At 40.2% G+C, this 25651-nt stretch overlaps 1 protein-coding gene across 1 annotated transcript; it reads left to right on the plus strand.

Moving 5' to 3' along the window:
- The first annotated feature begins 395 nt into the window (after window positions 1-395).
- Window positions 396-24648, plus strand: OIT3 (oncoprotein induced transcript 3). The gene is made up of 9 exons (XM_060126580.1): window positions 396-456; window positions 4285-4659; window positions 5453-5560; window positions 10313-10435; window positions 14093-14215; window positions 15821-15981; window positions 17593-18008; window positions 22949-23048; window positions 24475-24648. Exons 1-9 carry the CDS (start codon window positions 396-398, stop codon window positions 24646-24648), a joined length of 1641 nt encoding a protein of 546 aa, XP_059982563.1.
- The last annotated feature ends 1003 nt before the right edge of the window (window positions 24649-25651 follow it).

A 25651-nucleotide genomic window follows, 5' to 3' on the forward strand; every position in this document is an offset into this window, starting at 1 on the left:
CACAAAACAAGATTTTGACGTGAGGGGATGTCCCTCTTTTAGAGTTCCCTTCTGGATAAGATACTGGAGGCCTCATTGCAGGGAAGTCTTGAGAAAAAAACAATAGGAGGATGAGGGATTGTGAGGGTTTTTCTTTTTTTTCCCCTGAAGAAAAATATCAATAAACTAACTCTGTTGACAGTGTAAAGCAGTGCTTCTATCTGGGGTCAAGGCCAGAGCAATGGACACCTTATCCCACTCATCCTCTTCCTCTGATAAAGCCCCAGCCAGTACTGAAAAGTCTTCTTCACAAGAGCCTAGAGGCCTTTTTAAAAAGTGTTTGAAAAAGAAGCGGACAAAGGAAGACTGAAATTAAGAGAATTTTCCAGTCTGTCTCTGGTGGCTGGTCCAAAAGGATGCTTCAATTCCTGCTCTTCACCTGCCTTCTCACCACAGTAACACTGGGGTCACCAACGGGTAAGTCTTGTGTCAAGTACTTTACACGATGTACTTTTTGTTGGAGGAATTTGCTGTTATGTACAGGTAATTAAGAGCAAGATTCCAGTATCTTAAATACTGGTTCTAGAATAGGAGAAGAAAAGTCATTGAAAACCTGTGGAGATATATTTTCAGAGAATTTCATTTCATGTTCCGTTTAGCCTTTTGCCTGGGCATCCAAAATTTCCATGGATCTGCCAAATCCAGACAACTTTCCATGAGCTAAATATTTCTTGGAGTATCTGTAAAAGGAATCCTAACCTCTTTATATTTTAGGCACTTGTATAGTCCCAACTTTAAGAGGGAAAAAAAATTTTTTTTAGAGCAGAGGATAGAGTTTTTTCTTTCATTAATACAAGGGACTGAGTGTGCCCCTAAAGGCACAGATCTGGATAAATCAGACTTCTTAGTCTTGACATCTGAAAATACGACTTTTTGCAGAGATTGAGTGAATCTTAAACTGTCTCCCCCCTTGGTACCTCCAGACTTGATACAAAACTGGCCAACAAAGCAAAGTTTTAATTCCATTTAGTAACAAATGTCTCTCTCCTTTTCCCATTAGAATTTAAGTTCTAACTAGAAGGGAGAGTGAGATGGCGAGAACCATCCTTCTTGGCACCTCTGAGAATCTCAGTGTTTAATTGCCCCTATTTCTTCGGGTAACTAAGGCCTTGCTCTAGTACCTTTAAGAATAAACATTAAAAATAGGCTTGAGACCCTAAGGAGACATGTAAAACTAAATGTCATGTGGTATCCTGGATGGGATGACAGAATAGACAAAAACAGGCAAAAACTAAAGAAATCTAAACTATGGACTTGAGTTAATAATAATGTATCAACACTGGTTCATTAATTGTGGCAAAGATACCACACTAGTGTACAATGGTTTCATAATAGGGGAAACTGGGTGCCAGAAAATGGGAACTTTTTGTACAATTTCCTCAATTATTCTCTAAATCTAAAACTGGTCTTAAAAGGTCTTAAAGATAGGTTTGAGCTAAGTTTAATCACCCTGTATCTGCTACCAGTAAGTAACCAAGAGTCGCTTGAGTCAAAGTGGTCCTGCCCTCAACTTCCTCCCCGCTTTCTCCCCACTCTCTTCCCTGGCTTACTCCTCCCTCTAGTACCTCCTGTATCCTCCCATCAGACACCTTCTCCTTTCCCAAATCTTTTTTATTTTATTATTTTTTTTCTAGCCCTTCTAGGACGTTTGACTCAACGCCATAAACAAGATAAAGGGAGAACTTTGGGGGCTAGGGATTGGGTGGGGGTGCAGTTGCCTGAGAGGAAAGGGTAAGTGAGAAAAAAGCAGAAGAGGGGAGGGCGGAAGGCGGGAAGCGAAGGGGGAGAGGGAAGGAAGGAGAGGAGGGGCTTCCGGCCCGAGTGCGCAGGGCCAGAATCTGGCGATCCGGACTATCCGAGGGGCGGTGCCCGGGGTTCGGACCTGGAGGGTCAGGGAGTCCTGGTCCCCGGGACGAAAGGGCGGGGGTGCTGACGTTTGCTCTCTGCTTTCGGCCACGGCGAGGTGCCGGCCCTGGGGCGCACGGACGTCCGGGCTGACGAGCGAATATCCTAGTAAATAAAGGCTGACCGGCTGTCTGCCAGCTGGGGCCCCCTGACTCGAACTTTGCCCACCGGGCTGTTCTCTGAAGCTCTCTCATTTGAGGGATGTATTATGTGTGCATGTGTATATATACGTCAGTAATTCAGGACGCAACATGCATAACCGAATTCGGGCTCCACATTGAGAGACTGAAAAAAGGAATTAACGCCAGCGGCCAGATTATTAAAGGATTAAATTACTCCCTTTAAAGGGGGTGAGTGGAATGGGTTTATTTAATGTTACGAAATATTGCATGGGTAACTTTTAAAATATGTATTTAGTTTACAGAAGATAGTAAATTTCTCCTATTTGTGGCATGTATCACCTACAACAAGAGAGGAAGTAAACTTTCAACAAATAGCACAAGAAATGATAGTTAAATTTAAGGAAAAACTTTATAAATCATGAAATAGTTATTGAGGGAGGTTTAGGAATTTCTGTAAAAGCTATTAAAAGTTGAGTACTTAACCATTTCTTATAAAATTAGAGCCAAGGAGATGAACCAAATATTTCTATGAATTTATAATCACCTGTGAAATTGCCCTGGAAATCTGTCTTCCTAAGAGAACCACAACTGGGAGAGCAGATAAGGGAATTTTTCCCTTTTCAGAGGGTAGAGAGTCTGTATGAGGACATTTCTTCCTCTCAAGGGACATCAAACCATGGTCTAGGGCACAGTCAGGAAACCGCAGGGACATTGTAAGGAGAGGGTTGCTCCTGGCACGTGTAATTCTGCAAAAGTGTTACTTCCAGAATATGCAATATCCTACTTATTTCTTGTCCCAAACAGTTATTATACTCTAAATGGGAACCTTAGCACTAGGCTACACCATCCTCTACATGTGACTGAAGTTTTGAGATTAAACTTGAAATTGAAATGTAGACTGGGAAAACCCAAAATATTTTCTAGACAACTTAGATTTTTTGATCATGGCCTATCCACACTTAATTATTGTGCAGTATTTGCTGAAGCTGAATTTCCTGCCCACAAAGTATTTCAGCCTTAATATGAATTCCCTGCCTACAATGTCTATTAAGTCAGCCTCACATGCATTAAGAAGCGTAGTACTCTGGCTAGGACTCCTTTCTAGAATGTCTTGATTTTATAGATTCTTTGTAAGAACAATTTGCCTGTGTTAATTCAATGTTTTCCTGAAATTGAGAGAAGCAGTGAACTGGGGATATTGGTGTATTCAGTCATTAAAATGTTTTTGATGAGGTATTTGTCCATGTTATTTATGCACTAAAAATGCATGCTTGAAATGTTGCTATATTCTAGACAGTGATGCCCTGGCTAATTGTGAAGACACAAAGTTCATGGTGTTTTCAATAGGTGATGGAACATGTACCAACATTCACATGGAGAATATCTTTGATAATTACTTGACACTATACTGTGTTTTTCAAAGCAGCTGACATATGCCAGAGGCCTATTCCTTCTAAGGTGGAATGAGCTTTACACATTCATTATCAAGCCAAACTGCCTGCTAGTGCAAAATTCCATCCAAAATCTTGCTTACAAATGACCATCCAACTACTTTTTGAAAATTTCCAAAGATGAAGAGCTTACCACTCTATGATACAGCCTCTCCATTACTAGATAGCTGAACTGAAATGCACTTCCCTGTAACAATTTGTTCCTGTCATTGTAACAGAAAGCTAATTCCTCTTTCACAAGCCATTCCAGATTTTTGAAGACTGATGCATATTCTTCAGGGTTTGGTTTTTTTTCTCCAAACAGTAGTTCTCAGCTTCTTCCCCAGTAAATAATTGTTAGGCTCCCTTCTAAATCTGATCACCTTCCTCTGGACATCAAGTTTGTCCATTACTTTCATAAAATATAGCCTCCAGGTGTGAACACAGTACTCAAAATATAGTCTGACCAGTGCAGATTTCAGTGAGACTATAACCTCCCTTGGTCTGAACAACTATTCTATCAGATGATTACTCTGGATGAAAGGTTTAGTTCAATGCAAACACAAAACCTTAAATAGATTTGAAATAATTTTTCAAATGTAAAAGGCATTTATGAAATATGTTTACGTCAACTTGAGGAATCTTAAACAGCTACTTTTGGGGACTTTAGATTATTTCTTTCTTGAACTAAAAAGCCAGAATGTAAGACCAAGAAGGTGGACTCAGGCTATTGCCACTGTGATCTGAAACATCATAAGGTGCCTCTGAGGTGTCCTTTTCATTCCCAGCCCTAGATCCTTGTTCTGCTTACATCAGTCTGAATGAGCCGTGGAGGAACACTGACCACCAATTTGATGAGTCTCAAGGTTCCCCTCTGTGTGACAACAATGTGGATGGGGAGTGGTACCGCTTCACAGGCATGGCAGGGGATGCCATGCCCACCTTCTGCATACCAGATAACCACTGCGGAACCCATGCACCTGTCTGGCTCAATGGCAGCCACCCTCTGGAAGGCGATGGCATTGTGCAACGCCAGGCCTGTGCGAGCTTCAGTGGGAACTGCTGCCTCTGGAACACCACGGTGGAGGTCAAGGCTTGCCCTGGAGGCTACTATGTGTATCGTCTGGCCAAGCCCAGCGTCTGCTTTCACGTCTACTGTGGTCGTGAGTACCTTCCCTGGGCTCTTTTCCCTCCCCCCACAAGGCCACATATGGCATCAAAGAGAAAAACACCATAGGAAATTTGGTTATGGTAGTATCTCAGAGCCTGAAGAACATTGATTTAGGGCCACGGATACCTCCAGATCATGATTTCTGAGGTCTGTCCTTAGATTTCTGAAAAATTCCTGAAGAATAGAAAGGGAAAGGAGCTATGACTTTGATCAGTTTTACTTTGTCTTCCACTCCATTCAAACAGAACAGTAGAAAGTGAAATGTTGACTTAGATTATTTAGTGTGGATTTCCAGCCTTTTTGAGCATGGAGGACCCCTTCTCAATATATATTTCAGACATCCATACGGTAGCATTGTGCTTAGTGCCCACTGATTTTTTAAATGATGTATAATGGGAAGAAGCCACTTGAGATCAGTAATACTTTTAAGTGAATTTTCATGTTATTAATCCCATAAAAATCTGTATACATTTAAAAAATAGACTACATAGAAGAGTAGGACATAATGCTTACTTAATCTACAGCTCATGTTTGGTGAGGTTTTAGATTTGCAGAAACTCCATGGTCACCCAAGGATCTGAAGTTGGGACTCATTGAACTCAATGACAGAACATGTCCCTAGGCAGCACCTCTTGCCATTGGGCTATATAAACTCTGATCAATGAGAATTCTCTTGATGTTGGCTGGGAATTCATACCCCATGATTGAACTCATGAGGCTTTCTCATGGATGAGAGTGTCCTCTGGTCCTCGCCCTTCCTGAAAGGTCCTCTTTATCCTCCATAGATTTTTATGACATCTGTGATGAGGACTGCCACGGCAGCTGCCTGGATACCAGTGGGTGCACGTGCTCTCCAGGAACCATGCTAGGCCCCGACAGACAGACATGCTTTGGTAAGAAACCCATCTTGCGGTAGAAACAGGCTATTGGGAGTAAAGGACAAATCAAAAACTCTTCCTGACTCAGAGCACCATCATTTTTCCAGTTTGTGTCTCTGAAAACTCAGAATGGGGTTTGTCTTTTTAGGTCATAACTAAAGCCTCAAGCCAAATTTATATCATGTGTCGGGACAGTCTGGGATTGCGTTGTCCAGTACACTAGCCACTAGCCATGTGTGGCTATGTGGCTTGTGTGACTGAAAAACTGAATTGTAATTTTACTTAATTTTAATTTAAAAGCTAATATTTGATTCAGTCATTGGAAAACTAAAAATGTGTGGGGCAACTTGAGTGAACTGTAAATTTTATGACTCTAAAATACAGCTCAAGTATTTCTGATGAAAATTTATCATCCAAATTGAGACACGCTATAAGTATAAAATACACACCAGATTTTGAAGATTAGTTCAGAAAAAGATATCAATAATTTTAATATTGATTATATATTGAAATGAAATATTTTAGACATACTGGATAAAATGAAATCTATTTTTTAATTTATTTTATTTGTTTATGTATTATCTTTTGGCTGCACTGGGTCTTAGTTGCGGCATGTGGGATCTTCGTTGAGGCACATGGGATCTTCAGTTGTGGCATGCAGGATCTTTCATTGAGGCGCACGGGCTTCTCTCTGGTTGTGGTGTGCAGGTTTTTCTCTCTCTAGTTGTGGCGCACAGGCTCCAGAGTGTGTGGGCTCTGTAGTTTGTGGCACAAGGACTCTCTTGTTGAGGGACGCGGGCTCAGTAGTTGTGGCACGCTGGTTTAGTTGCCCCACAGTGTGTGGGATCTTAGTTCCCCAACCAGGGATTGAACCTGCATCCCCTGCATTGGAAGGCAGATTCTTTACCACTGGACAACAGGGAAGTCCCTAAAATACATTATTAAGATTAATTTTACCAATGTCTTTTAACAGATTTTTTAATGTGACTACTAGGCAATTTTACATTACATGTGTGTCTTGCTTTGTATTTCTGTTGGGTAGCTTTGGTCTAGAATTATCTAAGGACATACTCCTATAGCTTCACTAATATAATTTTGGTTTGTCTGAGTAGCAAGAAAGGGGAGTCAGATTATTTGTAGGAAATCCAGAGCTGTCCAATTGTATACATGTTTTGTTGTCTACAGCAGGGAGAAAATAGAGTTGAAAAACCCAGGACTGAAGATCATCTATTTTCTGTTTAGTGTTATGAAGCTTTTTGTATTCAGACTCAAATAGAGTTAAAACAAGTCTAGAGAGAAAGGGGAGGACTACCCCACAGCTGCCTCCTCCAGAAGAAGAGTAACAAGATCAGGATGGGTTAGGGCATCAGGATGAAAGGGATATCAAAGGGTTCTTATTTTAGAAAAGCTTTTGTTCCTCAGTCTCTTTAATGAACCCCACTAGCCATCCCATGGAGCATGGTTAGGCGCTCCCATAACAGTTGTTAGGGCTCTTGCCTGGTTGATTTTGACTATGTGATTTAATGTAAACAGGTTCAGGGTGTGGGGGACGATGGTTCCTACAATTCCCCCCAACCCCTCACACTGCACACACACACACACACACACACACACACACACACACACACGTGTCTGTTGGAAAATATTTGGCTTCCTCTTAAGGCAGGAGTTGTTCATTCATCTCTTCTTTTGTTTTAATATAACTTTTGAATAGGTAATGTATTTAAATGGCTCCCAAGTTAAACAGCATGAAGGTATACAGTGAAATATCTAGCTCTCTGTCCCCCATTTGCTCCACTTCCCTCTCCTCCAACTCCATCCCAAGTAAACTCTTTTTTTTTTAAATATTTATTTTATTTCTTTATTTTTCTTTATTTTTTTGGCTGTGTCGGGTCTTAGCTGCAGCACGCGGGATCTTCCGTTGTGGAACACGGGCTTCTCTCTAGTTGTGGCACATGCGCTCCCGGGCGCGTGGGCTCTGTAGTTGTGGTGGCCCGTGGGCTCTCTCGTTGAGGCGCATGAGCTCAGTAGTTTTGGCGCGCAGGCTTAGTTGCCCCACAGCATGTGGGATCTTAGTTCCCTGACCAGGGATCGAACCCACGTCCCCTGCATTGGAAGGTAGATTCTTTACCACTGGACCACCAGGGAAGTCCCCCAAGTAAACTCTTACATTATTTACTTACGTATGCTTCCAGGGTTTCTTCAGGCAGATATAAAAATAAAAATATACATATTTATTTATTTGTTGCCGTTTTTTAAACCAAAGCTTGCATATTATACACACCATACACATCTCTTGCTTAACAATTTATCTTGGACATATCTGCCTATCGGGACATAGGGAAAAGCCCCCAGTTCCTGCCTGGAGTCTGTCTGTTGGTTTCAGGGAGATCATGAACTCCCTGAAATTAGAGGCAAAGTTTTGTGTTTATGTGCATGTGTCAATGTTACTTTAGTTTTTTAAAAAATATATAACAATTTAAATTATTTATTATAAATTATTTTTTTCAGGCAGAGAGAAGAGTATAGGAAAATAATATAACAGACACTCATGTACCCAGATTTATAGCTAAATTTTTCTCCCTTTTTGAATTAAAAAAAATTTTTTTAATTAATTAATTTATTTTTGGCTGCATTGGGTCTTCATTGCTGCATGTGGGCTTTCTCTAGTTGTGGCGAGCGGGGGCTACTCTTCGCTGCGGTGCATGGGCTTCTCATTGCGGTGGCTTCTCTTGTTGTGAAGCGTGGGCTCTAGGCACGCGGGCTTCAGTAGCTGTGCCTCGCAGGCTCAGTAGTTATGGCGCACGACTTAGTTGCTCCGCGGCATGTGGGGCCTTCCCGGACCAGGGCTCGAACCCGTGTCCCCTGCATTGGCAGGTGGATTCTTAACCACTGCGCCACCAGGGAAGTCCCTCTTCCTTTTTTTTAAATAAAATTTTACAGATACAAATAAAGCCATCTCACTCCATCTCTTTTACCTCTCTCACCCTCCAGGGGTAAAAATCACAGTTTTGAAGTTAGTGTGTGTCCTTCTGGTCCCTGTTTTTATGCTTTTATTATCTATGTAATAAATAACAATAATAATATAACATAACAATAGCAATATATAGCATTGTTTTGTGTGTTCTTAAAATTAACATAAAAATGATACCTTACCTCACGTGTGAGATTTTCTCTAGAGTATACCCATAAAAGTGGAATTGCTGGGGCATAGAGTTTCTAAGGCTGTAAGTGACAATAAACTCCCAGATAACAATGGCTTCAGTAAGTAGAAGCGTATTTCTCTCTCAGGTAAAATAATCAGTCTCCAGGTAAACAATCCAGGCTTTCGACAGAGGGTGAACCCAAGCACCAGTGTGGCCACTCCCAGGAGGGCTGCTAGCACCTCTAGCTATCCACTGTCCAGGCAGTAGGGGCCCTGATGAAGGATCTAATCTTAGCAACTATATTTTTCATTTCTACGAGTTCTGTGTGTTTGTTTTGTTTCAATTCTGCCTTGTCTTCCTACACAATTTTATTTTGGTTACTGGCCTTACTCTTATCTGTTTAGTAATTTTTTAAATCCTTGTATTATGGATTTTTCTGGATTATTCTGTTCTCTCCAGTTCAGAGCCTCCCATTGGTTATCTTGTCAGCTTTCTCATAGTGGATCATCTCCTCCTGCATATGTTTTATGATAAACCACCTTCTGTTGTCATTGTTTTTCTGTGGTCCTCCACTCTTATTATCTGGTTTGAGGAGTTCTTTTTTACTACAGAGAGTTTTTTGATTGCTTGTGTCACAGAAGCTTCACCAGTCCAGGCCAAACTTGACATCAGTTTCTCAGTTTCAAGATCCCCACGCCATGTGGGAATTATGAGTTCATACTTCAACCGTGGCAGGGCCCAACTTGGGGTTTATGAAGGCTTTTCTCTTTCCTAGAGCCTCAGGCAGAGAGCTCCTTATTTCTTTCCTGGGCCTCGGAGCAGAGTCCTTCTCCTCCCCCTTTCATTGTGGGGATCCGTTTTCCAGGGTCCTAGACTTGAGCAGGGTTTCAGTTCTAGCTCATCTCCTCTCGTGGGCCCAAGGCCATGCCTCCTGTCACCTTGTGGGTGTTTAAACCCCAGTCCCTGGTTTATATCCTGTATCCAAGCCATGGCAAATTTAACTCCTCAAGCTCCCCTGTTTTTGTTTGTAGAAGGAAGGGGATCGACATTTGTTGCCAACTGTGCTTATTCTTTTTATAGCAAGAGTCCATGTCCTTCATCAGATTCTTAAAAATGTTAGCAATCATTGCTTAAGTACAATGGGGGAATATTCCAATATTTAAAATAGATTTGAGGGCAGTTCTTCATGTTTTAAAGAAGACTGCTTCGCAAAAAATTTTATCCAACGTATCCTCTGCAATGCAAATTCCTTTAATGCATTTAAAACACAGTTTGATTTATGTTTTATTTATTTAGCAAATCTTCAGGAATTGCAGAAAGTGAGACTCTCCAATACAAACAAGCAGGTGAACCCAAATACCAAAGGGGACTTCATTTCCCCAACAGTTTTGCCCTGAGGAGGGAACTGGCAAGCAACCAACTAACTGCCTTCTGCTCCAGCAGAGGGCAGAGGGACAAATAACTTGGTGGGGAGACCAGGTTAATAAAACTGATTATATTGGAGTTGGTTTCTGGAAAGTCTATGGACAGGATCTGAAAAGATGTGGAGTTTCTGCTAAGGGGCTTGGGAAAAGGTTGCATGGCTCAGCAGTATCTAAATGGTGTGGTCTCTCTTCTACAGATGAAAATGAATGTGAACAAAACAATGGTGGCTGCAGTGAGATCTGTGTAAACCTCAAAAATTCATATCGCTGTGAGTGTGGGGTTGGCCGTGTGCTAAGAAGTGATGGCAAGACATGTGAAGGTGAGATGGGCAAGAAGGGATTCACATCAAGAGCCCCCAGTAAGCCATTGGCTTATTCTTTGATGTTCATAAAACTGGCCAACGTCAGAAGAGAGTAACAATCTGGCTGTGTAAAGAAACCACAAATCATCATCACTGAGAATCATTGCAGGATGCTCGTGTTGCAGACAGAATGCAGTGTTGATTTTGTCTCCAAGCTTTAGCAGGAGGGAGCTGTTGCATTTTGCAAGAGGCAGAGAGTTGCATTTTAATTGGTGGTATAAAAATAGGGTATTCCGTGTTTCTCAAACTTTAATGTGCCCACGAATCACCTGGGATCTTGTTAAAATACAGGTTCTGATTCAGTAGGTCTGGGGTGAAGATATTGCATTTCTAAATAACTTCTAGGTGACACCTGTGCTGCATATCCAGGGAGCACATCTGGAGTAGCAAGATAATGGAGGTAGGTAGCATAACAAATGGTTTACAGCAGTGTTTCTCAAACTTCCCTGCTGAGAATCACCTGGGTGCCTTTAAAGCTGGCCTTTCCCAGGCCTCTCTCCTGGAAACTCTGGTTCAGTGGGGTGGGAGGGGCCTTACAGTTTGTGTTTTTACCAAGTTTCTAGGTGAGTCTTACCATCTTGGAAGTTTGGGAAACTGGCTTACATGAAGCCTTTTTTTTTTTTACTCATATGCTTTGAATTTATTAGAGATTAATACATTTTTAGAGATAAGTAAACTTATCTTTTTTTTTTTTTTTTTTTTGTGGTACACGGGCCTCTCACTGTTGTGGCCTCTCCCGTTGCGGAGCACAGGCTCTGGACGTGCAGGCTCAGCCGCCATGGCTCACGGGCCCAGCCGCTCTGCAGCATGTGGGATCTTCCCGGACCGGGGCACGAACCTGTGTCCCCTGAATCGGCAGGCAGACTCTCAACCACTATGCCACCAGGGAAGCCCTAAACTTATCTATTTTTGATAGTAGAAATGCTGTATACATTTCATATAATTAAGTACTAAAAAGAATTTGTAATGTATGTCAAATAATTGAAATGGAAATTGTCTACTATTACGACATGAAACTTAGATAATGTCCCTTCTCTAAGGCCCTTGCAAATTATCCCAAATAAAATTTCATCACTTCCACTTTAATAAGTCTGAATCTCATGATATTGGGAGTTGAGAGACCAAAAAAGGAAAAAATTCTGCAGATTATATGAAGAGATAAATGGCTTAATTATCATTATTTACAGAGGACATATGATTTGTCCCAGAGGGTAATTGAATTTGTGGCATAACAGATTATAATACTGCTTACGATTTCACTTTATTCTAGTTATATTCAAAATAATAAAATACTACCCCAAAAGGAAAAATTATGGCTAGTGCTCACAATTCATTTCATGCAACAAAATTTGCGTTATTAACTCAGGGACCATTAACCAGGATATCAAATTACTGTCCCTTGTAAAAAGACTAAATGTACTTTAAATTTTATTGAGTAAGAGTGATGTCCTGAATCCTCCTTAAATCTTATTTTATGCAATAATCTTTACATATTTAAATATTAATGAAATGTTCCATGACGAACATTTATAATTACTCATGAGTATTTCATTGGAAATATTAAGTTAATCCTCATATAATTTTAGAACCTAATAATCATAACTGAAAAGTATTTTAGCAGAAGATAAAATTTGAGTATGAATTACACTTTAGGATTAAGATTCATATTTGAAATCCTGCTTTTTTTTTTTTGGTTTTTTTTTTTGTTTATTTGTTTTTATGGAAACCCTTACATTTTATTGATAGTCCAAACATATTTGTTTCTTTAGCTAGTCTGTTAGATTAGCATATCTTCTTTTTTAAAATAAAAAGCTCTTTTTAATTTTTAAGTAACTTTTATTGTTTTGTTTTATTATGAAAGAGTTATGTTCATAGAAGAAAATACAAAGGAGTAAAAGAACGATAATCAAAATGACCACAATCCCACTTGCAGATATAGCCATTCTAAACATTTTGGTACATCCTTGGAAGAGACTTAAAATCCTTTAAACCAAATAAGGATTTCTGTTTATTTTGTGCTTTGCAGTTTTAGACCTGGAAATATCCTGAGTGAACATTTAATCCAACCCTTTCATTTTACATATATTGAAATTGAGGCCCAGGGAAATTAACTGACTTAAGGAAGACCATTTTTAAGAAAAAAATTTCCTATTAATGTTGACTTTAATATTTTATAGCATATTTTATGCTTTCTTCTATACCATTATATATCATTTTCAGCTATTTCAAAAACCCATAGGAATACTCTTATCCTTTTTAATTGTACAGATTTATAAACAGGTGATAGCTTAATCTCTCCTAAGTTTTGCAAAGATTAATTCATTGCAAATTTATTCTCTCTCCCTGTTTCACAAAAATTGATTCATCTCAAGTTAATTTACTAAGGACTAATATTTTTATTATTAATGAACTGAGACTAATAGCTATAACTGGAAATTGGCTCATATCTTTCCTTGAACATCTTAAATGATTTGAAAGCATTCCCTTTTTTTTTTTTTGGCCATGCCATGCGGCATGTAGGATCTTATTTCCCCAACTAGGGATCGAACCCAGGCCCTTGACAGTGAGAGTGTGGAGTCCTAACAACTGGACCACCAGGGGATTCCTGAACGTATTCCCTTTTATTATCTTACCCCTAAAACAGGGACCAGTAAACTTTTTCTGCATAAACACAATAGTAGATATTTAAGGCTTTGCGGACCATATGGAATCTGTTGAAACTACTCAACTCTGCCCTTGTAATGAGAAAGCACCCATAGACAATAGGGAAATAAATGGGTATGACTGTGTGCCAATAAAACTTTATTTACAACAACATGTAGCAGGCCAGAGTTTGATGACCCATGATCTAGAAGATCATATCCAGAGCCCACAAAGGTCATTATGTTTCCTCGCTAACTATGACATTATGTGGTAGTTTCTTCATTTTTCAACTGAATATTTTTCCTTTTTGCACTTTTGATTGAGTATGCTTTTTGAAAATGTGAAACTTTTAAAAAGAAAACTTTAAAAAACTATGTCATAAGAGGAATGTCACAAAGAGCTCAGCTGAGTGGAATCTTTCAGTGTGTTGTCCAGGTTTCATTTTTATAATGTGCTGTCAGCCCAAGAAACATATCTCCAGTGCTATTATTCCTAGAGATTTGAGGAGAGGGGCTGGTGATCCAACCACTGGTAATAGCTCTGACTAACTCTGATCCATTTAGCTGCTCTAGGTGAATTTATATTCTGTCAGTCCCTTTTACATCAATAATACTCTATAAAATTTCAAACTGGGTGGACTAAATGTTACAGAAATTAAGAAATGACTTTTGGGTCTTCCTCCCCAAAATTGTAGTCTAACCATGAGAAAAACAGACAAAGCTGGATTGAAGGGCATTCTACAAAATGACCAGCTTAAATGGTTAGAGCTATGTGTGTTGTAAGATTGCTCTTTGTAGCTTTAACATTTAATAAACTTCTTTGTGGACATCATGTCTCAGTGACTGAGTTGGGCCCCAATGATACTGTGGTAAGTCAAGTACAATGCCTGATGCAAAGCACCAGTCCAAGAACCAGAATTCTTGGGGAAGAGGGCTACAATATCATTCCCTTTTCTTTTGGTTTTTATTGCAGACATTGAAGGATGCCACAATAACAATGGCGGCTGCAGCCATTCTTGCCTTATGTCTGAGAAGGGCTATCAGTGTGAATGTCCCCGGGGCTTGGTGCTGTCTGAGGATAACCACACTTGCCAAGGTAGTACATGCTCAACCTCTGCTCTTAATTCCTCCCTCTTAATCTCCCTGCCTTCCTCAACCGAGTGTGTCAAGATTCTCATCTTTTAGAACACCACCTCTTTTAGCAGCATGTGTACACTCTGGAATCATTTAAAAATTGTGGTAAAAAAATATAACATAAAATTTACCATCTAAACCAATTTTAAGTGTATAGTTCAGCAGTGTTATATATATTCACATTTTTGTGCAACGAATCTTCAGAACTTTTTCATCTTGCAAAACTGAAACTCTATACCCATTAAAACAAGGACCCCTCATTCCTTCCTCCCTCCAGCCCCTGGCAACCACCATTCTACTTTCAGTTTCCATGAAGTCAACTACTTTAGGTACCTCATATAAGTGGACTCCTACGGTATTTGTCTTTTTGTGGTTGACTTAATTTCACCTAGCAAATTGTCTACAAGGTTCATCCATGTTGCAGCATATGACAGGATTCCTTCCCTTTATAAAGCTATTCCACTGCATGGGTATACCACATTTTGTTTATCCATTCATCCATTGATGGACATTTGGATTGCTTGTCAATAATGCTGCTATGAACACGGGTGTGCAAATATCTCTTTGAGGTCCTGCTTTCAACTCTTTTGGACCTATGCCCAAAAACAGGATTGCTAGATCATACAGTTTCCTTTGCTTTTTACTTTTGATTTTTTTCTCTAATTTCTATTATTAGTTGTATAACTAATACTTAATTTAGATGGAATTCCTCTCTTTTCTAACAGATAATTGGCTTATGAAAAGTTGAAAGCCCTAGGGAACTGATTCTTCCCCCTACACGTACAATCTGATCATCAACAATCCTCTGAGAACTATTTTCTGGAAATCTAGTTATTTATGTCCAGAAAATTAATTCACTCATCCATCAAGTATTTAATGAGCACCTATATGTGACTTCTTTATACTAAGCCGTTGCTGTGATATGCCCTCACATACTGATATTGCCCTCACATATTGTCTGACAGTACCCTTTGTACTCCTTTTAGAGTATTTGTACAGTCTAGAGGAGTGAATGCTAAGGAAGAGCAATCTTTTTATATTAAATTAAAGTGAATTTTATAGTTTATGGTTTATTGAGCAATGCAAGGACAATTTAGAACTCTTCCCCAAGTGCGCTAACGCTGTTTTTATTACCTCTGTTTTATGGGGCAGTAATTAATGGGAAAGTCAAAGTGGTAGCGTTATGTAATTTAAGCCTATATCAAAGCAGTGCTTTTTCTGTATTGCCAATAAATTGTGTTTGTGCTAAAAGTTCATCCTTTAGGTGTTTCAGCGCATGGAGTTATGCTAGACACACTTTGAAATAAATGTTTGTTGGATTGAAATTTTGATACAGTATTTTCTCATTTGGGAAACAATATAGTATTTGAGGAGCATTATTTGACCACAACCTTGGGAGTTAGGAGTCCAGGTTTTATTCACCAATTTGTTTTGAGCCTCAGAGGTTTCCTTGAGGATAGAACAAAAAGTTCAAGTTGTGGAAGGGAGAAGTTATTTCTCCTAGAATCCTCCTTCCCTTCTCCCAGTCCCACTTTTCCGGTTCTAACAGCAATTCCTGTCCCCACAGTCCCCGTGTTCTGCAAATCGAACACCATTGAAGTGAGCATCCCCAGGGACCTGGTCGGCGGTCTGGAGCTCTTCCTAACCAACACCTCCTGCCGAGGCGTGTCCAATGGCACCCACGTCAACATCCTCTTCTCCCTCAAGACATGTGGCACAGTGGTCGATGTAGGTTCTTCCTGAAGGACCCTTGGGGAATGACCAAATCCAGTTATTTGGGAAGTTGTTGACAGAGGTGTGCAGTGTGGCTTGCGTCATAGATGAAATATTTCCACATAAAAGAATGGAGTTAAAAAAATCATATACCATTCATTTAACAAATGTGTTATTGAGCATCTGCTGTGCTGTGGTCCCGACACTGGGAGGACAGTGGCTTAAAAAGAATTCTGCTCTTTCTGTTCTCAAATGGTACCATCTCTCCAATATGTGCAGACATTTTTCTGAGTGCATCAGCACCAGTACCCGGAGGCTGGCTATGTCTCCTCTGACCAATTATTATACTTGAAGATAGTGACTGATATAGATGATGGTTCATTTATGAGGTAGTAAATGAGTTCAGGGATTGAACCAGTTAGAGGTAAAAGGTTTGTACTTTCCTGCAAGAATCTGTGCACAGCCCTGTGCTGGGAGCCTGAGGGATATGTGAAATAAGATTCCTGACTTTTAGGAATATCCACAGTAGTATTGAGATGAAAACACACACAAATTATAAATAAGAGACAGTGATACAGTTGACGGGTGGTATAGGGGTCCAGAAAGGGACAAACAATGGAACAGTCACGACAAGTGGGACTTGAATTGGGGTGGAAGCATGTGTGTGGTTTATACAGGCGGAGACGAAAGGAAAGGGCATTTCAGATGGGAAACAAGTGAGCCAGTCTCAGACATGGGAACTCTTGAGGCTTAAGCTGAGTGAATGGGCAACACAGCCTGACTGGAAAAGGAGACTGGAAAAATAGATGGGGGGAGACTATGCTTCCAGACATCTGCTTTGTGTGCTGGGGTGAGACGTTTGGGCTTTTTCCCATAGGAATGGGATTAAGCAGGCACTGTCATAATGAAATCAGAAGTGGGCAAGATGGATAGAAAAAAGAGGACCTGGACCCAGGAGATAAGTGTAGAGGCCCTTGCAATGAAATAACTACTTACTTATTGAATCCAACTTAGAGAAAGTCAGAGAGCTAATGAGATTTGGGGTGAGACATGGGGGAGATATGTGAGGAGAAGGCCCCGCTTTAGGCAAATTGTGTTTGTTGTATCTGTGGATAATCAAATGGAAATGCCCTACGATGAGCCAGGGGTTCTGGCACACAGGAGAGCAGACAAGGCTGCAGATGAAGAACTGAAAAATCATCTGGGTAAACGCGACAGCTGAAGTCTGCGTGGGGTTGAGCCCAGCACAATGTCATGCTGCAGCACCATCACCAGGTCTAGGATTCCAGAAAAAGAATAATGTACAGAAGCTGTTCTTTTCTAAAATATCAGAGCTTTGAATTGGCTGATTCTGCATAGCTCAGGTTTTTATGACTAATACTCCAAAAGAATGTGTGGGTTGACCATGAAGTGGTATGTAAAACTCTTTAACAGTCAAAATATCTTGCTAAAAGGAGGAGAATCAATTAAAAAAAAAAAGAAGCCTCAGGCTTCAGCAACCAAATCTCTCATGTGCTTTGATGTAAAAAGAAATTTGGAGAACGTTACGGTGGGCGGGGGGCGGGGGCTGAGGTGCTCTGTGGAAATAAACATAGACTCTCCTCTCCTGGCCCTGGCCTGGCTCAGGTGGTGAACGACAAAATCGTGGCTAGCAACCTTGTGACAGGTCTACCCAAGCAGACCCCAGGGAGCAGCGGGGACATCATCATCCGAACCAGCAAACTGCTGATCCCTGTGACGTGTGAGTTCCCGCGCCTGTACACCATTTCCGAAGGCTACGTTCCCAACCTTCGCAACACCCCGCTGGAAATCATGAGCCGCAGTCACGGAATATTCCCTTTCACTCTGGAGATCTTCAAGGACCATGAGTTCGAAGAGCCCTACCGGGAAGCTCTGCCCACCCTCAAGCTGCGAGACTCCCTCTACTTTGGCATTGAGCCCCTGGTGCACGTGAATGGCTTAGAGAGCCTTGTGGAGAGCTGCTTTGCCACCCCTACGTCCAAGATTGACGAGATCCTGAAATACTACCTCATCCGGGATGGGTAAGTAGGCTGCTTGGACGATGGATTAGCCCCAGTTTACATCCGACCTCTGGGCACAAGAGCAAACTCAGTCATTTCTTAAAACCACCGCAGCACTCTCACCAGCTCTTAATTAGTTCAGAAACCGTTTGTGCGCATTTTGGTGGTAAAAACTGGTGAAGGAGAGGGGAGTCCAAAATGACTCCAAGGGGTCTAGCTCGTGTGACTGACTGGATGCCCTTAACCAAGATGAAAGGACACAGGTGGAGAAGCAGATTTGCTGTGAAAATATTGAATATGATAATTCCAAGTAATAATATTGTATTGTAAATACCTGCAGGATACTAAGGCAGAGAAGTTCAGTGGGCAGTTGGAAATGCGTGTCAGACCCAGGAACAAGGTCAAGACTAGAGACAAAGGACAGAGAATCGCCCCTGTTTATAGTCAAAACTATAGGATTAACCTGCCCAGAGAGATTGTAGAGCATGGGTGGCAAGTGGGGGCTGAGAATGCAAGAGGCTTAGGAAGTGGGAGCAGCAAATGCAGGCCCCTCTTTTTTTTTTTTTTTTTTTTTGCGATACGCGGGCCTCTCACTGTTGTGGCCTCTCCCGTTGCGGAGCACAGGCTCCGGACGCGCAGGCTCAGTGGCCATGGCTCACGGGCCCAGCCGCTCCGCGGCATGTGGAATCTTCCCGGACCGGGTCACGAACCCATGTCCCCTGCATCGGCAGGTGGACCCTCAACCACTGCGCCATCAGGGAAGCCCCAGGCCCCTCTTTTAAGAAGTTTGGTAGTGAAGGAGAGAGAAGAAACACTTGGTCAGTTTTAGGAGAAGAAAGATCAGGTGAAGTTCGTTTCTGTTTGCTTGTTTTATACAAAGGAGATTTCCGTATTCCCTGAGGATGCTTGGATTGAGAACTTTGCTTGTCTCCGTGTATCATTGGAAGCCGCAGTTACCACACCCACTGCTTACATTCCCAGGAAAATTACACTCACATCCCAAACTCATAGTAGTATCTCATCAGTTTCTTCCTCATCCTCAATGTCAGATGGGACACATCTCAGGCAGATCAGGACCTGCAGCTTAAGAAAAGGCAAATAGTCTAGTCAGAGCACCATAGGTGTGCCCCGGTTCATGCCCTTTGCTAATTGGCCTGGTAGACTCTGAAATTTCTCCTTTGCTTTTAACTCCCCAGATCTCTCACCACAGGCAAGCTTCACCTGCTGCTATCGATCTCCTGCACAATGATTTTCAACCCTTGATGCACATTAGGATCAACTGAGAAGCTTTTCTAAAAGTAGCAATACTCCAACCTGGTTCTCCACTCTTATTGCCCTAATTTCAGCTCTCATTATCTGTCACCCGGACAGGTAAAACGCTTTCTAACAGCCTCCTAAATCCCAGCTCTCAAGTCTCAGCTCCACAGAGCCCTGGGTATCCAGCCAAAAGAAAAAATATTATATGTATAGTCAGATCCCTGCTGAAAACATTTTGATGCCTCTTGATTTCCTTTGGTTGGTAAATTTAACTGTTTATCAGCAGGAGTACTTCTAGTTTCAGATTCCTGTAGCCTCCTTAGCTTGTTTTCAGAATCTGGAAAATGCATCGCTCTGAGCTGCTTTGGATGGCTAAGAGTAGGTCTCATAGAGGGCTGAAGCCCTTTAGATTTCTTGCCATCTTAAAGGGTTCTCCACAAAGTTTTAAAATGAAACGTAGAAGCATCAATTTTTATGTCTTTTTTTAAGTCACATAATTAGTGCTAAGTAGATTAGGAAATGGATTTACTTTTGGGGGAGAATGGATTTGGGTTCCTTTCAAATTTTTTTACAGCTTTATTGCAGTGCTATTTGCATACAATAGATGTACATATTTAAAGTGTACAGTTTGATAAATTCTGAGGTATACACCCCGGTGAAGCTATCACTACAATCAAGACAGTGAATATTTCTCTTACCCCAAGTTTTCTCCTGCCCCTCGTATTTACTTTTTGCAAACATAAACGTATAGTCTTAACTCATTTACTGGGAAAACATGTAACCTGCAATCTCAATAAAGCTTGTTATTCAGACCCTCAGTTAGGACTGACTATATATTTTTATTTTAGACAGTTCTAAGAAGAAGCTGTGCTATTTAATTTTCCAGCCGTTAGCACACACAAAACAACAACAAAATGCTATGGAAGATGTTAAAATTGTTAAAAAGCATAGACAGAACTCAAAAACACTGCTGTGTGGGCCTGTTTCTACTATTCACAGGAAAACAGTCCCATTTCCGGTGCAATATTGTATAATACAATATTGGCTAGGACAATAATGGTGCATTTGAGATAATCCTTCAACATAAAATCCAACTCTCAGCTTGGCTTGCTCTTCCTCGCCCTCTGACCTCTACCTTCTCCAGCTTCTGCTCCTGCCAAAGGGAACCATGGGCAATTCCCAAATTCTGTTGTTCCTTACACCCTCCTGACTCTGCACCTGCTGTTTCCACTGCCTGAAATCTTCTTCCCTTTTTCTTCCTGTCTGATTCTTACTGGTCCTTTGAGACACATTGGGATTTCTTTCCTCCATGAAGCCTTCCCTGATTCCTTCTGACCTGAACTAGATATCTTCCTTCCTTCTTCCTCCTCAATGCCTTGCCTACAGTAAAAGTCATTAAATATTTGTCTGATGAACTATTGAATGAGTATTTATCATAATACTAATCTGGAGCTAGTTCAGAGCCCTAAAATAAACTAATGCAGTTTACTTATATTTGTAAACTATTTGATTATTCACTGTCCTCAGCTTAAATTTAATTCAGGCTGATATTTAACACATCTGGTTCACTTCCCTCTAGTTTGGTTGGCATATGCTCTGAGAATGCAAAATAATTTAATGCAAACCTAAGCAAAGTAGAATTAGAAAGTTTATCTCCAGAAAAAGAAACATTGAATTCCAAAGTCAAATATTGGACAACTTCTGGGTAATCAGTTATTTTGGATTTTCCTATACCATTGTTACTTTCTTTTAGCACATGAACTTGGAGTTGATGAACTAGCATTGTCTAATCACAGCAAACACCAAATCAAGAGACAGAATTTGTCTTGGGTTCTATTCCGTAACGTGTTGCCCTGTAACTCTTTCTGCCACATCTTCTCTTTAAAAAAAAAATCGTATTTTTACTACTCAGCCATAGAAAAGAATGAAATAATGCATTTGCAGCAACATGGATGGACCTAGAGATTATCATACTAAGTGAAATAAGTCAGACAGAGAAAGACACATCTCATATGATATCACTTATATGTGGAATCTGAAATAGGATAGAAATGAACTTATTTACAAAACAAAAACAGACTCACAGACAGAGAAAACAAACTTATGGTTACCGAAGGGGAAATGGGGGGAAAAGTTAGGAGTTTGGGATTAACAGATACAAACTACTATATATAAAATAGATAAACTTCAAGGTCCTACTGTATAGTACAGGGAACTATATTCACTGTCTTGTAATAACCTATAATGGAAAAGAATATGAAAAAGAATATATATGTATAACCAGAAACTAACACAACACTGTAAATCAACTATACTTCAATTTTTTAAAAATAGTATTTTTAGGTAAAGATAAATTGAAAATGCTGAGGCATTCACATGAAAAGTGCCATTTTAATGTCACGTTACTATTGTTATCATAGGTACTGGGCTTTAAGCTCCCTGACGTCACAGACCATATTGTTCATCTCTATCTCCTGTGCAGCCCCCAGCAGAGTGTGTCACACAGATTAGGTATGCATTAGGTATTTATTAGAGAACATAATCAGAAGATGGTATAAATTCATTTAACTTCAGGAAAATGAAAATCCGTACATAAATACAGGAAATAACAGAAACCACATTATATGTTTAGATCCTCTTCAGTTTAGGGGAATAAGGTAGTAGTGGTAATACAAGTCAAGATGTCTTATTTTTAAATAATTTTATTGGATTTTTCAACTGCCCTGAAACAGCAATTACCAATGAACTAGAAAGCGGTCTGTAAGCATGTGGAGCAAGTATCAACTTTTATATCTGATCCCACTTTTTTACTGGCCTGGTAGACGGGAACTATTAAGTATCCATAAAAGGAAAACAGTCAGGAAAAAAGTTCCTTTTGAATTCAGAATGGAAAACATAATACATGTGTGAGCCCTGGCCTTTAGGAGAAATGGTTCATCAATACTAAACCGTCGCCTCAAAGTGGAGCGTCACTAACCCCTCTTTACCCTCAAGTAATCCTGAGGCGAGCCTAGGAGTTTCACTTTAAGTGGTAGACCTGAGATTAAAACCCCAAAGCCCTATCAAACTAAAATTTAGCATTAAATCTGGGAAAAGAGGAATTAAAACATTTTGGAGGTGAATGATTTTTCCCAATAGATCCAGTTATTCTCTAAGAAACTGACATCTTTCTTCAGCTCTTTGTTGTACAAATTGGGGTTTGCTCACCTTTGGATCCCCTTCAGGGGCGAGTGTCCATAAATACAGTGAAATCTAGTTAAAGAAAAGCCTTCTCAAATCAATAATAAAGTACGTAAATGCAGAATTCCTGCAATATATTACAAATTAAAATACAGCCTTAAAAAGATACCTTGATTTCAAAAAAAAAAAAAAAAAGATACCTTGATTTCAAAAGATATCTCTGAAACAAATGTTGCTGCTGTTGCTAATACTTCAATACAATGACTTAACAGGAGGTCCTTGTGCCCAGTTTGTGGGTACAGAGAATGAGAGACGGGACCAACAGCATTAATGAGCAGGCCTGTGTCTGAAGATGCCTTCACAGGGAGGGGATTTCATTTTTCTTTCATTCTCAAAAATCTTGAGTGCAGCCCAGCCTCCTCCACCCAGTTTGCCTCTCCTTGGACCAAACACGTTGGACTGGATTGTTTTTCCACCTCTGTTTAAACAATCAAGTCTTACGTGCTATCCTGCCCTACTTCCAGCTGTGTTTCAGATGACTCAGTAAAGCAGTACACATCACGGGATCACCTCGCAAAGCACTTCCAGGTCCCTGTCTTCAAGTTTGTGGGCAAAGACCACAAGGTGAGCTGAACATCTTTACCTTGTAAAGGTACCTCTCCTCCCCAGCCTTCCTTCATGGTGTCCCAGTTTGTTCACATTCTGCAAGCCCACAGTTAGATCTGCATCACCTCTATGAAAAATACTATAAAACTGGCCATCTAGAAGGTTAACACCTCCATGAATGTACAATTATCTGCCCCCACCCAGTAAAATAACTGGGCTTGTTCAAAGAAAGTACTATGTGATTATAATATAAAATCCTCGTGAGCAGATGTGGTTGAAAAAGCCTGTGTAGTGGTCACGTGGCAAAGTATATGGACAGAATATTTGCAGAAAAGACAAATAGTGAAATGTTCAGTGAAAATAGTACTTACATGCCAATTAAAATAATTATTATAAGACTATTTTATACATATTAAATTTATAAAAATTATAAATCCCAACTTGCAAGACTATAGGGAGATGTATACAGTGGCAGTATAAATTGGTATACTTTCTGGAAAGTGGTCTGACAATGTGTAATAACCATAAAATTATGATCATCTAAAAATTTCAATTCTGACAGCTTCTCAAAAACAAAAAGTAAAACATGACTTGTTGAATGTGTTTATAGAGCACTGTTATGAGAGAGGTGTTGCTTACACCAAATAGTGTATCAATTAATGCAATATTAAGCAGTTAATGCAGAATGAAATATAGAAAAAGGAGATATGAAAAAACTATTGTCATAAAAATTTACATGCAAATTGAATGTGATACAGTTTTTTTTAATGTATATACATGAATAGAGGTTGTAAGAGGCTTTGTATACTCTGTAAGGTAGAAGGTTTTTGATTTTTGTTTTAGTAGAGTTGTTGAAACACATAAACAAAAGGAAGTTTAAGAGACCAACAGTCTTTTCCATACTGCATTTAAGTGGATTTATGTCCTGTCCAGCTACATCACTGTTCTAGAACAATTGTTAACCATGATGACTAACCCTGATCTTCCTCCTCAGCTAGGCAGCATGCATGGGGAAGTTACTTAGAGGAAGAAGCTTGGAGAAAGAACTTGTTATTTTACACAGAAATGCATGGGAGCCCATGTTATACCCAGACCTTGATGTGAAGAACCAAGATGTTAACGTTGTTAGATGTCTTCACAGAGGTCTCTTGTGTCCCTGCACAAAGGCAGAAGTTATGGATGTAGGGTTTTAAATCACCCACATGACTCAGTGTGTTTGCCATGTTACTAAATGTGTGAATATGGGCAAGTTCGTTAACCTCCTAAGTCTCAGTTTCCTCATCTGTAAAATGGGGATGACGATATCTACCTCAAAGGGTAGTTGTTTAGATGAAATGAGATAATACATATGTAACGTTTGGTATTGTGTCTGGCTCCTAGTAAGCAGCTCCCAAGCGGCAGTTCTTCTCACTCTTTTTGTTCATTATCATTATGATCCTTCTAGGAAGTGTTCCTGCACTGCCGGGTCCTTGTCTGCGGGATGCTGGATGAGCGTTCCCGCTGTGCCCAGGGCTGCCACCGGCGAATGCGTCGTGAGGCAGTAGGAGGAGAGAATGACAGTGGTCCAGAGAGCCAGATGTTGACAGGCGGCCCCATCAGCATCGACTGGGAGGACTAGGACAACCCACCACCCGAGTCCTACTTCTGGCTGCCTATCTCCTTGGAATTCTCCCCTCGCCCTCTGAGAACATCAGCCGACACCCTAGAGCACAGCGCTGCTTTAAACCTTATACTGTGGGTTTAGACAAACTCCCAGAACGGACTCACTCTGACTCTAGCCCACTGTGTCGGGAAAGACCACCTCACTGATGACCAACCTGTCCCAGGTGGGGCTTCATCTTCCTAATGTGGAAAGCTGCGCTGTGCACCAAGAAAGCAGCTGACCCCATGCCCCCCATTTCTTTCCTGCAATAAAACACCTAGTGTTGGATGCAGTAGCCTGACTAAAATCAGAAGTTGGGTATAGTATTTCAAATTAGGAACTTAAAAAAATTAAATAGTTGCTTGAAATTATGACTTAAATACCCACTGACTCCTTAAATATGTAAACAATAATTATACCCTGAAATTTCCATTCAAAGACAGAGTAGTTATAGGGGATTTGGAAGTTTATCACTGTAAGTGTGTACTAAAAAAATACTATTTGGATTTTCTCCTGAACAATATTTTCCTCTGAGGTTTTTATGCTGTCCTAAATAAACTATTTTCAATTAATAAATGTTAATAAATTCACTAACTTGCATTTAAGTGGTTCAATGACTGAACTGTAGACAGAATTAAAATGTGGTACCATATGCCCTGTTATTTGGCATTCTATGCCCTCAGATTGGTAAGACAATAGAAAAGGGTATAAAACTATACCGTACTCTATTTTGTAGGTGCTTAATAAATTTTATTGAGATAAATATCCTAAACCACAAAGATTAATGTTATCTGCAGTTAAATCTGCTTTCTTAATATGCCAATTCATTTTATGGCTTTACATAAGATCAGAAAACAGTTTTTCTTCTTTTTTTTTTTTTAGAAACAACTGCAATGAACACTTCGTATTGGAACCAGTGAAATAATTAACAAAAGGAAGGGAAAGGAGAAAATGATGTAGATCGAAGATTGGCAAACTT

The sequence above is a fragment of the Lagenorhynchus albirostris genome, chromosome 16, assembly GCF_949774975.1.
Source record: "Lagenorhynchus albirostris chromosome 16, mLagAlb1.1, whole genome shotgun sequence".
NCBI lineage: Eukaryota > Metazoa > Chordata > Mammalia > Artiodactyla > Delphinidae > Lagenorhynchus > Lagenorhynchus albirostris.

Excerpts from the sequence above, each read along its gene's own strand:
- OIT3 (XM_060126580.1), top strand. The coding sequence starts at position 396 with ATGCTTCAATTCCTGCTCTTCACCTGCCTTCTCACCACAGTAACACTG. Across the intron at positions 10,436-14,092 it reads TGATGGCAAGACATGTGAAG|ACATTGAAGGATGCCACAAT; the intron begins GTGAGATGGGCA and ends TTTTTATTGCAG. Across the intron at positions 14,216-15,820 it reads GGATAACCACACTTGCCAAG|TCCCCGTGTTCTGCAAATCG; the intron begins GTAGTACATGCT and ends CTGTCCCCACAG.